Source organism: Amphibalanus amphitrite, unplaced genomic scaffold (assembly GCF_019059575.1).
Source record: "Amphibalanus amphitrite isolate SeventyFive unplaced genomic scaffold, NRLGWU_Aamphi_draft 000962F_arrow, whole genome shotgun sequence".
Taxonomy (NCBI): Eukaryota; Metazoa; Arthropoda; class Thecostraca; order Balanomorpha; family Balanidae; genus Amphibalanus; species Amphibalanus amphitrite.
The window spans coordinates 91,045-105,306 of NW_024882456.1; the positions used below are offsets into that span (position 1 = coordinate 91,045).

The following is a 14,262-nucleotide window of genomic DNA, read 5'->3' on the forward strand; positions in this document are numbered from 1 at the left end:
GCAGATACGTGGAATGATCGGATAGGGAGGAGACTAGACTGTGTGGTTAAAGTCCTGAGAAAACCGAAGGCAATGGCCAATGGGCAATGGGCAACGAGAGATGATGACGTCTCGGCTTGGACTTGTCGCTGATATTTTATCATGTCCTACCTAAATGTCCTAAATCATGCGTAGGGTGCTGCCACCTGGAACATAGCTGCAGTCGCCGCGCCCTCTAGCAGATTCACACAGTAAAATTTCCGTGACATTTGCGTTATATTTATTCGTTTTCGTAGTCCGGATGATTGAAAATAATTATTTTGAGCTGATTTTGTTAACAATGGTAGAACAGTTCGCAATTAAATACCACAACATTTCATTTGTTGTGAAAATAAATATTTTGACTTATTAAAAAGAAATGAGTCATATATTGACGCAGGAACGACAATAATGGCGCGGCTTCAAAGAAAGGGGACTGTCAAAATATTAGTACGTGTTTTACTTTCGTTTGTCTTATTCAAAAATACTTTGGTGAGGTCGTAAATAAGTAAATGTTCACTTTAGTTGTTATGATTGTATTGCTCATAGAAGCTCAACCAAGTTTCATCCACTTTATAGCTATAACAACTGAGGTGCTTCCTTAACACCCCCTTTTTCCATTCTCTTATTTCAGCAGCGCCTATTACGTAAGCTGTGTGAATACAACACACTCGGCTCACGTTTGACGGTGTTGTTATTTCATTTCGTGGATAAAGCAACTTTTTATCGCATGAATTTGTTGTTTTTCTGCACATTGCTGCTGCCTGGCTCATAAATAATAAATTTTGTCTATTTTTTTGTGAATTGTTACTACACTTTGACATGTCGATATCAGTTTAATTCAAATTGTAATGAATGTTATGAATTTGTTTTTCAACAAATATTTTGAATTATTGGTAGGTAATTTGGATGAAAAGCAGTTTTTCAAAGCTAAAATTTTGTACAGTAATGGTAAAATAGGCTCTCAGAATAACAATATTGTTATTGTTTTAACTTTTATCTCAATCTCATCTTGATCTGGTCTGGGATGCTAATGATCTCATTCTTCTTAAACAAGATTGACGTAGAGGTATCTATCCACTTCCTTCTTTTGGATGAGTGCATAAAACGAAGCTGTTTTGAAAGTAAGCCCTTTTCTTATTTGCCATGAACTGCATTGGCCGTACTGGCGTATCATAATATCATGTCATACAAGTGCACTGATTCTGAATAGCTACGTATTACCTATTCTATTACAGCTATTATTACAGCTATTACAGCTACCTATTCTGCCATGCAATGGTAAAAATGATTGTCAGCTCAGTGGTCAGTGTGTCAAGCCAGGGCTCATCTGAATGTAATTGTTTTTGCCTTTGCACAGCAGTACCTATTTGATTAATTAATTTCAAAGCAATTTTCAGTCTTAAATGCAGGCCTTTTTCTTTTCAGATTAAAGTAGGTTATGGACAGTATTACAAGATTATCAAGTTGTAGCACATTGCTAAAAAGATGTTCAGGTTCATATATCTGCCAGCAACTGAGGTGAGTGTACTTTCCAATTTAAAATAAATAATAACCTGATCTTAAAAACATAAACTTGAAATAAGTCACAGACTCAGACTTCTCAGTATATAAAAAGAAGTTTGTGAATGATTAATGCAAATGCTAGCTAGTGTGATTCCATGAAATTGCAAAAGAATATCAGCAGTGACAGTAATTACGGAGCGAGCGAAGCGAGCGTAGTCTTTCCTTAGATTAACGGAAATTTCTGAGTATGAGCGGCCGGCCGTGGTCACGCTTTTGCGAGGCTTATATCTCAGCAACCACTTGACCGATTTACACGCGGTAATTTTTGTAGGGTAGCTTCATTCCTTCTACCAAGTATTGGACTATTCCCGATGCATGTGGGTGACCCCTTATGCACGTGCCACGTGCAAAACGAAGAGGTGTCACTTTTGTAATTGTTGCAATATCTCGGTAACTACTTGGCCGATTGCGCTGAAAGTTGGCATGTAGGTAGGCACCCACTAGGCACTGCATATACATGTGCCAGAGTTGGGGTGCTGCTGCACGTGCGCACGTGCAGGGGTCGTTTCCAGATCTCGAGAACGGCTGGACCGATTGCGCTCAAATTTGGTACACGGTTAGGGACCGGTTAGTAGGGTGCCGTGCACAAGTCAGTTGGGACCCATTTTGCACGTGCGCACGTGCAGGGTGCCGCTTCCAGATCTCGAGAACGGCTGGGCCGATTGTGCCCAAATTTGGCACATCGCTAGAGACCGGTTAGTAGGGTGCCGTGCACAAGTCAGTTGGAGGTACTCCCTCGCAATTTCGCACGTGCAAGGCCCACCCTCTCGCTCGCTCCGTTAGTCGCCCCAAAAGGCGTTATACTGGTTATTCATATGCTACTTTTCACCTCATGTTAACCACAATGGTATGTATGTAGGGATGCAAACTCAGGGCAGCATCACACCACCATGACATGTGACTACAGGGTGGGGCAGCATAATCGGGAATGCTTTTTGGGCTCTGATCATGAGTATGCATGGCAGTATTTTGATAAATTATATCATGGCAACGAAACGCCTAAAAGTTGTGCATCATCTGACATGACTACATCCATGAGCATGCAACATCCTGGAAAAGAGCAGCAAAATAGTTCGACGGTGCTCCAAGTGCTTTGCGCGCGCCCATAGACACTAATGTTAAACGAGTAAAACAAGATGATTTTGTTTACAACCCTGCAATTCCACGTAAAGATTGCTTGACAGGTCAACATGTTATCACGAACGATAAGGGTTGTGTGGGAATACTCAGGACAAAAGGTTTACGCAATCCTTGGAAAATAATTCTTAGCAGAGGACATACAGATGACTCGCTTGAATATCAGGAAGAAGTTCTTGAGCACATTAGAAAGAAACAATGTTCAAAACTTCCGCGACCAAAAATTTTCCCACCGACTGGAATACGATAAAAAAAGAATCGCATACCATATAGGGGATTGTATCGAAAATATTCCGGCGGTCATGCGAAGTAAACATCCTGGTGGGGTGGTGGACCTATCGGTGGTCTTCAAGGGAGGTGCACGTGGTGCACCCTACTTCATCGAGCCCGGATAAAATGAGCACCTCTGATAAATACATCCGCAATCTGGCAGACTCACGTGCAGCCGTCGGAAGAGAGGATCACAGACGGTTCAGATCACGTCTTACGAGGACTCTGTCCGTGCTGGTACTGCAGTGAGGACGACATGTTATTGTGTGGGGTACCTCCACCTGAGATGAACCAAAAACTTCTGGTCCTTCCACTCCGCCGAATTAAATCCGATCAAATTATTTACATGGAGCGTCTTTTGGTAGAAGGTTAATGAACAACTTATCATCAGTAAAGACGGTCTTCAGTGCAAAGTACGAAGCTGATGGGCGATCATGGACAAGCAGGAGGTCGCACGTGCATGCGCGTGCTTTTGGACCCGCCTTGAGAAGGTCATCGACGCCGTGGGCGGTCACATGGGATGAGGGATAGGTAAAAGGTGACCGATTGATGGGATGTTGCTAAAATAGTGCTTGGAGCTGTATTTTTTAATTCATGACCAAATAATCCCGTTTGATATTTATTCCCGATTATGCTGCCCCACCCTGTAGAATGGCAACTAGAAATTGTGGCCTGCTCAGTGCTCATTTCATTTGCTTATTTGTCTTTGATGCACTTGGTTATGAGCCTTGCATCACCTTGGATTTTTTTTACAGGTTTAGAAGTAGAACACACTATGAAGTACTGGGAGTTTCAAAAACATGCAGCACAAAAGACATTCGAGAAGCATACATGACCCTGTCTAAAAAGGTTTGTTAGCTTTATGCCTGCTTAGTGTGAATGGTGTAATAACATTATGCATTACCTACTTTGTTCACTGTTTTATTGATATTTTCAAGGCATATAAAACGTTCTTCTATTATGCATCAAAGGAATTACAATAAGTGAACAGTTGAATCTTTTTTCATTTATCATGGTGTTTTTATTTAATTCTCCGCATGTTGCTCCTGAGTGTATACCTCACAAGTCACATGCTCTGCACCCTGGTTCCCCACATGCAATTCCTCTTACAGCTGCATCCGGACGTGTCTCCGGGGAGTCACAGCGAGTTCGTCCTGCTGAACGAGGCGTACCAGACGCTCAGCCGCCGCCAGGCGCGCGCTCTCTACGACGCCAGTTTGCTGCGCCCGACGACAGCAGCGCCGCCACCCGGACAGAGCTGGAAACGACACGGCGACGTCGAGTCGACACACGACCGAGTGTGAGTGGCTGTGGCAAACATGCAGGGATGCCATGGACTGGAGTGGTGATGAATGAACCATTTATCAGGCTGGAGTGTAGTTATGTCTGAACTGAATGTCAGAGCTGGTCGGTTACGCGTAAAAATAATCGACGCATCAAGCTAGCCCGAGTTCGCACTTTTATATGTTTATTGCTGATTTTGGGAGTTTTGGGTATATCCATTACATTGTCTGACATCCTGGTGAAAACATATTTGCTTAGGAAGTCTCTGAAACAGTGTTGTATCAGGCTGCTTACCGGGTTCTGCTGCCTCGCCAGGTTCACTGACGACACCATCTGGGGCATGAGGGACCGCAGCAAGGACAGCGAGTTCAGCGACAAGCCCTACTACGGCATCCGCGGGGTGAAGCGACTCTCCAACGGTCCCATCGCCGTGTTCTGCCTGCTCTTCATGGTGCTGGGCATCTTCATACACGTGACGGCCATCAGGTCAGTGACTGAGACCGCGGGGGATATTGTGATCAGATGCAAATTTCCTATGTTAGTGAGGTGATGGAGTGTTCGGTTTGATGTGATGATCCATCAAAAATCGGCGAAAAAATGCTTGAATGAGTGGCTGAAGACGTAAAATAAGTATAATGACATTATATTCTATGAAGTGACTGATAAAATAATGCGGCAGTGATTGCGTATTTGAACGATCCGATGAAATTCATGCGTATTTTCATACAAGTGAGTTGAAACAGAATGTGAATAGCTTTAGGCTTTTCATTCGGGCAATTTTGTACCATAATGAACTCAGCATTATTTTGTGCTGTTTTCAGAGCCTCCCACCAGAGTGCGATGGCGTACATCGATGAGAAAAATCGACGCATCTACGCTACTTACTCAGACGCCAAGAGCAAGGCAATGGATCCCAAGGATAAAACCAAGGTCGAAAGTTTCCTTAAGTCTTTAAAGGCAGATGCTGTTGAGTAATATGCTCATATGATTATAATTAGGTTAAAGGCATTCGTGAAATGTCTTTGCTACGGTGAAAATATTGTTATTTTTGTGTACTGAATAGGTGTAGGCACCACACTAAGTAAATAATAGGGAAGTAGGGATGTTGCAGTTGGGATACTGCAGTGCGACTGAGCTATCATGGAAGGAATCCTTTGATTGCCTGTCGTCTCAGATCGAACATTGATATATGAAAGCAATTTTGAGCACACTGTTGAAACCAAGTAGTCCATCCATTGGTCAGATCTGTCCGTAACTATACTAACACGGTAATCATATTCATACGAGTGCTACTCGTATGATAGGTTTATCTTGCCTTGTTAGAGGTTCGAGCTGTTAGCTGGATAATTGTTTCTTTGCCGAATCGATATCCAATCATCAGATATTTAGTTACCTATTGGTGTAAAGGGCACATTGACGATTAGAAAGCATTTTACGTCAGGAAAGGGATTGAATGAAGGTCTTGCCACAAAGCTGAAGTCTCTAGGAGGTCTACAATGTCAGACTGAATATGCAAGGAGCGAGTGGATGCAGTGGTTGCCTGAATAATGTTTGAGTTTTTAGTGATGGAATACGTGATGAAATGTGTGCGGCTGTGATGCAGAGGGTTTACCTTTAGGTCGAAAAGAATCACACAGTCTTAGTTGGGTACCACTGTACTGCCGTACAAAGGCAAAACCTCCTATGTTTCGATTTTCGCCGATATTTTATTTTTCACTAGAGCAGTTTTTGTGTTTTTGGTAATTGTCGACGTAAGAAACAACAGATGTCACAAAATCGTATATCCTCGGAATCCTTAGAAAACGAGAAATTTCATTGTTATAAAATAAAATGACAATGCCAAATACTATCCATGAAAAGGCTAAAAGTAGGTTATGCCAGTGTAATTTTTATGAGCGATGCAAAGGCAAAAACACCTTTGTTGCAAAATGCCGTCAAAATCCCCTATGTTAAGAAATTATACCTTTCCCTTGCGAAGACAAAAACCCCTATGTTGCAAAAGGCCGTCAAAATCCCCTATGTTAAGAAATTATCCCTTTCCATTGCAAAGGCAAAAACTCCTATGTTGCAAAATACTATAAAAAAACACTGTGTTGGGAAATTAGGGCGTTGGAAAGCAAATACCTACGCGATGCTCATGTGGTGCGATTAAAGGCAAAGTATCAAATACGAATACCAGTGATATTGAAATATCAAATAATTTATTGCCAGTACGCTTCGTCGATGAAAAGAAAGTATGCCAGTTGTTATAAATCATTCTAATGCGTGGTTGTCATGTCCTCGCGAACATGACAGAAAGACAAAGTCTAAACAAAGCATGTATTCGTTCGTCAAAATGATCATACACGCAACATTGCGGTTACACAAAACGCATCGTCTGACGCTTATATTGCAGATTGATTGATCACATTGCGGTTACACAAAACGCATCGTCTGACGCTTATATTGCAGATTGATTGATGATTGATGATTGATTGATGATTGATTGATTGATTGATTGATACCACAAGCTATACCACAAGAAATCATCAAGACTGTGAGCCGATACAAATGCATCATCACAACACCAGGCAACGCTACGCCTATGTCTTCATCATGTCCCGATGTTCATCGGGTTCGTCGCCTTTTGCGTGACTGAGTTGTGGTGGCGAATGTCGTCCCTGCAGGCGCGCTTGTGCCGGCCGCCATCGTCTCCCAGAAGGCACGCTTGTGCTGCTCGAGATGAGGCACGAGCGTCTCGCAGATGGCCTTGATCTTTGCCTTCTCGATACCAGATATCTTCGATCTCATTGGCAGCGGCTCTTCTGCTGAAAACGTGCTCTTCGTTAGCTTGTATGCCATCCACGTTGTCCCTTTTAGGTCAGTCTTCATCATGAGGTCCTCGGACCCCCGCCGAACTCTCAGAGCCTTCAGGTCCGCCAGATATGGCCGCTGTTCGTCGCTTGACAGCGCCGCCAGTCGCTGCCGGCTGATCCCGTCCTCCACTTCTACCATGTTCACCTGTGGCCTCATTTGCATGGTTTTTGTGCCACTAGCCTCCGTAGCCTTGACATAGTCTTCAAAATCTTGTATCTTCCGTTGCTTGAACCTCTTTGATATCGTCTGATGTACAGCGTCAGCCGACATGGACGTGTGTCCTGTTTCCAAAAACTTCACTGTGATCGTGCTCGTTCTCGTCTTCGTAGAGTTGACCGTCTTCAGAAGAGCGCTGCACAAGGCCCAACTCTTATTCTGCGCACCACAATTATCCGCCCAGATGGTAACATGAGCGACGTCCCGACAGGCGGACTCGAGGTACAGCACATATGCTGCGGCGACCTCTTCTGCGCTCCGTCCAGCGTGTCCTTCGTGCCAGACTACGCACATACTGTTCTCCTTCTGGAGAGCCCTTCTGCTTGATTTATCTCCTTTGTCTGTCGGCATGAGGATGCTGAAAGTTTCATTGTAGCAAATTAGTCTCTGTGTGAAGATGGCTTCTTTCAAGGGAAGAATCGGAATTACCATGACTTTCATCATATCGGCTGACAGCACGATCTCATCATCACTCCATGTTCTATCTGCGTCGGCACGATACTCGTTTCTAGCTATCTTGGCTAGATACATGTGTTCAGCGTGAGCGCAGCACTCACTACATCCTTCGATGTGCTCGGAGGGTTCCTTCGCCTGCCTTCCATGGCAGTCCTTCAAATGCTGGAGATGAACGGAGCATTTCGCACACTCTTCTCCCGCGAGTTGTGCGAACGAGATGTTCATCTCGCGCACGACCTTCCTGTATGTCTCGTAAGAGCACTGCCCACCACGGCGGGTGTAGTCTGTGTACATGTCACGCACAGTTACATCTGAGGGTAAGTACATCCTCTGAGGCGCATGCATATAGCGATAGTGGTGCTTGATTGGGTGGTATAAGTTGACGTGATCCTTGATCATATAGCGGTCAGTCTTGTTCGAAGGGCAGTGACACCCCCGCTCGTCTCCTGCCGGCCGGATCGAACCATCTTTGACGGCTGATAGGACAGCTTCAGCGTTATCAGCCGCGAACCCGAGTGTTGTCAGATAGAACGATCTGCACACAGTGACCGATTTGTCTCCAGATGGCAACGACCAGGAGAACGCCCTGGTACGCCTGGGATCAGATTCCCTCCGGTGTTCGGGACGACGAACATGCACGTCTGTTGACTTGACGTAAGTTCGATACCACTGTTGGCGTGCCTCACGGCTGAGCTGGTTGACCTCAGTGTTAATCTCGATCCGAGTGGATTCCAAAACCTTCTTGAAACACTCATTGCGGCATCCATCCTTGCACTGTTTTGGAACATTTAGTACCGGATGCTTCTGCGCGAAGTTGGCGACTTTCTGTGCGGAGGTTCTCGCTCTCTTCTTGACTGCCGTTTTTCTTCGCTTAGGTGGGGGTGAGCTGGTCGCTGGCGAGTCTACTTCTCCTTCTGCTTCCGGAAGATCATCTGGGTCAACAGTTTCCTCGGTCGTACCTTGCATGTCGCCGTGTGTGTTAGTGGCGGCTCTTGGCGTGAATATGCCTACTAACGGGGACACTTCAAGCAACAGCTCGTCTTCGCTCAGAAACAGATGTTCTACCGACTCCATGTTCGCGTCATTCATGGAAGTCAGTGGGTTCAAATATCTTTGCATTTCCGATGTCTCGGGCATTGCTTCCCTCTCTGGCTCCAGATATGCAAAGGCTTCGTCACAAAACAGCTCGTCACCAGGTCCGCCCGGTGCTCCGTCTCCGCCTGGTCCACTCGGTGTCATGCCTCCGTCCATTCCACTCGGTGTGCTGTCTCCGCCTGGTTCACTCGGTGTCCTGTCTCCGTCCGTTCCAGTCGGTGTTCCGTCTCCGCCTGGTCCGCTCGATGTGCTGCCTCCGTCCATTCCACTCGGTGTGCTGTCTCCGCCTGGTTCGCTCGGTGTGCTGTCTCCGTCCGGTCCAGTCGGCGCTCCGTCTCCGTCCGGTACGCTGGGTGCTCCGTCTCCGCCTGGTCCGCTCGATGTGCTGCCTCCGTCCGGTCCAGTCAGTGTGCTGTCTCCGTCCGGTCCAGTCGGTGCTCCGTCTCCATCCGGTACGCTCGGTGCTCCGTCTCCGCCTGGTCCGCTCGATGTGCTGCCTCCGTCCATTCCACTCGGTGTGCTGTCTCCGCCTGGTTCGCTCGGTGTGCTCTCTCCGTCCGGTCCAGTCGGTGCTCCGTCTCCATCCGGTACGCTCGGTGCTCCGTCTCCGCCTGGTCCGCTCGATGTGCTGCCTCCGTCCGGTCCAGTCAGTGTGCTGTCTCCGTCCGGTCCAGTCGGTGCTCCGTCTCCATCCGGTACGCTCGGTGCTCCGTCTCCGCCTGGTCCGCTCGATGTGCTGCCTCCGTCCATTCCACTCGGTGTGCTGTCTCCGCCTGGTTCGCTCGGTGTGCTCTCTCCGTCCGGTCCAGTCGGTGCTCCGTCTCCATCCGGTACGCTCGGTGCTCCGTCTCCGCCTGGTCCGCTCGATGTGCTGCCTCCGTCCATTCCACTCGGTGTGCTGTCTCCGCCTGGTTCGCTCGGTGTGCTCTCTCCGTCCGGTCCAGTCGGTGCTCCGTCTCCATCCGGTACGCTCGTTGTGCTGTCTCTGTCCGGTCCAGTCAGTGTGCTGTCTCCGTCCGGTCCAGTCGGTGCTCCGTCTCCATCCAGTACGCTCGGTGCTCCGTCTCCGCCTGGTCCGCTCGATGTGCTGCCTCCGTCCGGTCCAGTCAGTGTGCTGTCTCCGTCCGGTCCAGTCGGTGCTCCGTCTCCATCCAGTACGCTCGGTGCTCCGTCTCCGCCTGGTCCACTCGGTGTCGGTGTCACCGCCTCATCTTCGACCTCTGTGAAAAGCGGGTTGATGGGATTCCTGAGTCTGTAATTACTATTTTCAGGGCCGCTGAATGAACTGAATGTACTCAATGTATGAATGTACTCAACAGACATGTTCGTGGATCCTAGAAATGGATCTGGAGATCTGATCCCATGGATCTGGATCCGATATCATATGGGATCATAGATCCGAGTCTCCATTTTGTCGAGAGATCCACTCGGATCATGGATCCGGCATTCGGTTTTGTCGAGAGATCCACTTGGATCATAGATCCCAAGCTCCCCAACCTGCTATCATCCAAGAACAAGATAGCAGGTTCAAGACCGTGATTCAGTGCAATATGTGACTAATGATGCCCAAGTTCAAGCTTAAATTGGTTAATTAACCGTTATTAACAGTTATAAGTGTCAAAAACTGTTTTTGTCGAGAGATCCACTCGGATCATGGATCCAACCTTTGGTTTTGTCGAGAGATCCACTGGGATCATAGATCCGACCTTCGCTTTCGTCCAGAGATCCATTGGGATCATGGATCCATGATTCCATTTTGTCACGGGATCCACCGAGATCATAGATCCACAGTTGGGATCCAAGAACATGTCTGGTACTCAATGAACTGAATGAATTCAATGTAAACAATTGATCCTAAAAGAAACGCTGATTGTTGTCTTTTTAATGTTTTCAAATACAGTCAAACATGGTTCATGTAATACGTATGTACTTGCACATTTAAAAGTATTTACCTTGCACAAGGCCGAAGCTTTTCGGTGGCTTGAAAACTATGACTCCGGTCCACAGTTTCTTCCCATGAAGCATCGTGACCGCTGAACCGCCACAATGTGAACCTCTAAGAGACGAGAGAGGCACGTAGTGCGATTGGCCCTTGCTGACGTCTTCCCACTGAACAAGAACATGAGGTCTTCCGGCCACTTTCCTGTTATATGCATAGGGCACGCCCCCTTTGCGAGGCTTCATGGCGATAGGTTACCTAAATACACATAAGTGACAATGATTATCGATTAATGTTTTAAATTCGTGAGGAAATCACGGTGAGAAAATTGAATCACAGTAACTATTCGACCGGTCGCGTCGGCAGGAATCAAAGCCTAAATCAACGCCAAGATCAAATAAACCGCCCGTTTGAGGCGGTAAAACTCGAATAAAACTCACCTGCGTTGTGAAATAGTGTACCTCCAAATGGAAGATACCGATTCCACATGGGCAAATTCTCCTATGTTATTCTGAAAAATGGGTTTGTATACAAAGGAGATTAAACAAAGGAGATTTCGCCATTTATCAGAACATCAGTGGTTTTGCCTTTGCTTTTCGGTTGCATTCCCAGAACATAGGAATTCCAAAAAAACTTAAGTCAAAATAATTCTTAAAATATACATTTTATTAATGGTCTGACAGCACCAAAATACGCGACATGGGAACACGAATCGAATGATATAAAAAACGCCAAATCGGCCAAAAATGAACATAGGAGGTTTTGCCTTTGCACGGCAGTGTACCATTTGGACAATAGTCGATACTGATAGCGATGCGCCGGAAGCCTGAATTGTGGCAACAGTCGGGTTGTCTATGGCTGGTTCAGTTGCTGTCTTGCAGGCGTTTAGTATGTATGTCGGTGGTGACCGGATGTGTATTGTTTAGAAAACAAATAAATGATGGGAGTCATGTTGACATGTCCGTCGTTTGTGCATAGTAGGCATGGTACCGTATCACATGAAGAGTGGGTCACGTCTCGGAAACCCTGCGAGATTTGGAAATAATGCGCCTCAGTGAACCTTAGGTTTGGCAAAATTAACTGATTCCGTGTAGCGTAAACTGGTGTTCAGGGGTAATTTCAGTCAGCGCTGCAGTGAACCCCTGTTCCCCAATCCCCGTCGTCTTCGCAGTCTGTCTCCCAAGGCCGTATATCTGTCTCCCACATCCAAGGTCAAATTGGAGTGTCCACTCAGTCGAAACCGCCTCTGGGAATGGCTACGGTATAATGTTCCTCTACTTTAATTCGGTGAAAAAAGAGGTTAATGTATCACTATTTACCGATCCAGAAGGACTAATCTGGTCAGAAATCAGAACATTTCAGTAGAATCGTTAGCGAGCGAGAGTTTGCAATCCGCACCTTTGACCTTCGCAGGTTTCCCTTTGCTAGAGGATTTGGAAGCTATCAAGGTGATATATGGAAGCATTCATGTGCGTACAAAAAAGACGCAGATATGAGTCAGTTTGTGCTCGGACTGCTTCCGTGTCGGATTGCAGCTGTTGTTAGTGGTTGAATTTTGCATTTTCTTGTTTTGATTTGAAGCTTTGGGGTATCAACTGGCTCAAAGGTCAAGAAACAATTAACTGAAGCAGTTGCAGTTCGATGATGTCAAGGAACTGGCAGCGAAAGGCGATTTGAACTAACAAACGAAGAGCAGAGACTGAGACAGGCTCAAGAAACGACTCCAACTTGTTGCACAATTTTCATTGCACGGCGAAGAAGTGTCGAAATTTCGCTTCTAACTTTTCGAAGCATTTAGTTACAAACTATTTAACCTCACTGAAGGAGTGGAAGCATGAAGCTTTACAGCGTATCTGTGTTGTATAAAAACCCTCATGTCGCTCAGACCCTGAAGGCAGCTCAGGATTTGCAAAGTTTTGGCTTCTTTCAGAGAGGTAGTGTCCAAGAGTTCATGACATTTACAAGCAAGATTCTTGTAGAACGATCACAGCAGTCTTCTCGGCAGTCTGTGAGGGAGCAAGAGTACATGTGTCATGTGTATGTGAGGTCAGATAACCTGGCAGGAGTCGTTATCTCAGACCATGAGTATCCACAGCGTGTTGCTCACACCTTGATCACAAAGATCTTGGATGACTTCACTGAAAATGTTCCACCACAGAGCTGGCCTACAGGCACTCCAGAAACCATCAACTTTACTGGCCTTGAAGCTATGCTGGCTCGATATCAGAACCCCAAGGAAGCTGATGCAATGACCAAGATCCAGAGTGAGCTGGATGAGACAAAGATTATCTTGCACAATACAATCCAGAGTGTTCTGGAGAGAGGGGAGAAGCTAGATGATCTGGTTTCCAAGTCAGAAGATCTCAGTCTACAGTCTAAGACCTTCTACAAAACTGCAAGAAAAACCAACTCTTGCTGTAATCTGGGGTAGATATGAAGAGCCTGCGATGAAATGGTATCATGTGTGCATTATAAATGTGTCACATGTGTCTGTGTATTTTGAAGCATTGTTTATGAGAAGTTTCAGTTTATTCCATTCCAGGAGTATGCTGGTAGGTACAGTGATGGCCAACATGGAAGCATTCTGGTCCAAAGGTTAAAAGTTAAAACTTATTGAATACTGCTGGTGTGTGGTCAATGTGCCTCTTATAGGCAGTTTTATTTGCCTAAAGCTTATGATCAGTTGTCTGTGTTTACCTTATGTTGACCATATTTTTGTGACATCTCCAATGCTATCCACAGTAGTCTTGCCCTAAAAATTTGTCACCACTTGCTGGATTGTGTTCATGTATGCTTACCCAGAGGCTTGGAGAGCCTCACCATCATGGCACATAGCCAGACATTGTGTGGTCAATGTTAGTAGCTGTTAATAAATGTACATTGGATGCAAGACAACTTTCACGAATGCAACTTTTTATACTATTGGATCCTGAGTACACTACTGTGAATAGTCTTTTTCAGACACTTTCATTTCATTCTTTCAGCCAGGTATTGCTGGTCATAACAATTTAGCAAATGTGATACGGGGTCAGCTGGTGTTAGCTGTCTGCTTCACATCCAATTTGATGTTTTATCAGAACTTATCAGTCAATTCAATGTCAAATTCTGTGGGTCTTTTCGTGCACCGAGGCACCGTTAGACCCAAATTGGTCACGTTCTGGGAATTAATCGCGAAAATCGATATCTTCCGGACAGCGGCACCATCTGAGAATAGTCAGCTGCTCGCTCCTGGCCATATAGCGCTCCTGTTGCGCTGCAGGGGACGCCCACAGTAGTTCCCGGCTGAGCCTGGCCACCGCGGCGGTGTGAAAGGCCGGCGGTTTCCAAACGGGGGCGCAGTTCCCAGGAGTCAGTAGACTGCCCCCACGCAGGGCGAGGTGCCGCCGCCCACAGCGTGTGGAAAGGAGTCGCCCATCCCCATGGCC

At 46.2% G+C, this 14,262-nt stretch overlaps 3 protein-coding genes across 5 annotated transcripts; all 3 read left to right on the forward strand.

The window, feature by feature from the left end:
- Window positions 1-484: 484 nt before the first annotated feature.
- On the forward strand, window positions 485-11,795 carry LOC122368619 (dnaJ homolog subfamily C member 4-like). Of its 3 annotated transcripts, none has more exons than XM_043342758.1 (7): window positions 485-510; window positions 1,447-1,539; window positions 3,747-3,840; window positions 4,104-4,291; window positions 4,591-4,761; window positions 5,097-5,929; window positions 11,617-11,795. In XM_043342758.1, the coding sequence occupies exons 2-6, from the start codon at window positions 1,460-1,462 to the stop codon at window positions 5,248-5,250; spliced, it is 687 nt and encodes a 228-aa protein (XP_043198693.1). In that variant the 5' UTR covers window positions 485-510; window positions 1,447-1,459; the 3' UTR covers window positions 5,251-5,929; window positions 11,617-11,795. The 3 variants fall into 3 exon arrangements, with proteins under 3 accessions (XP_043198693.1, XP_043198690.1, XP_043198691.1); XM_043342755.1 differs by lacking the exon at window positions 485-510 and adding an exon at window positions 679-706; XM_043342756.1 differs by lacking the exon at window positions 485-510 and adding an exon at window positions 890-1,142.
- LOC122368618 lies at window positions 5,936-11,795 on the forward strand. The gene is made up of 2 exons (XM_043342754.1): window positions 5,936-9,971; window positions 10,080-11,795. The coding sequence occupies exons 1-2, from the start codon at window positions 8,928-8,930 to the stop codon at window positions 10,122-10,124; spliced, it is 1,089 nt and encodes a 362-aa protein (XP_043198689.1). The 5' UTR covers window positions 5,936-8,927; the 3' UTR covers window positions 10,125-11,795.
- Window positions 11,796-12,344: 549 nt separating this feature from the next.
- Window positions 12,345-13,732, forward strand: LOC122368620 (synaptobrevin homolog YKT6-like). The gene has a single exon (XM_043342759.1). The coding sequence runs from the start codon at window positions 12,672-12,674 to the stop codon at window positions 13,266-13,268; it is 597 nt and encodes a 198-aa protein (XP_043198694.1). The 5' UTR covers window positions 12,345-12,671; the 3' UTR covers window positions 13,269-13,732.
- The last annotated feature ends 530 nt before the right edge of the window (window positions 13,733-14,262 follow it).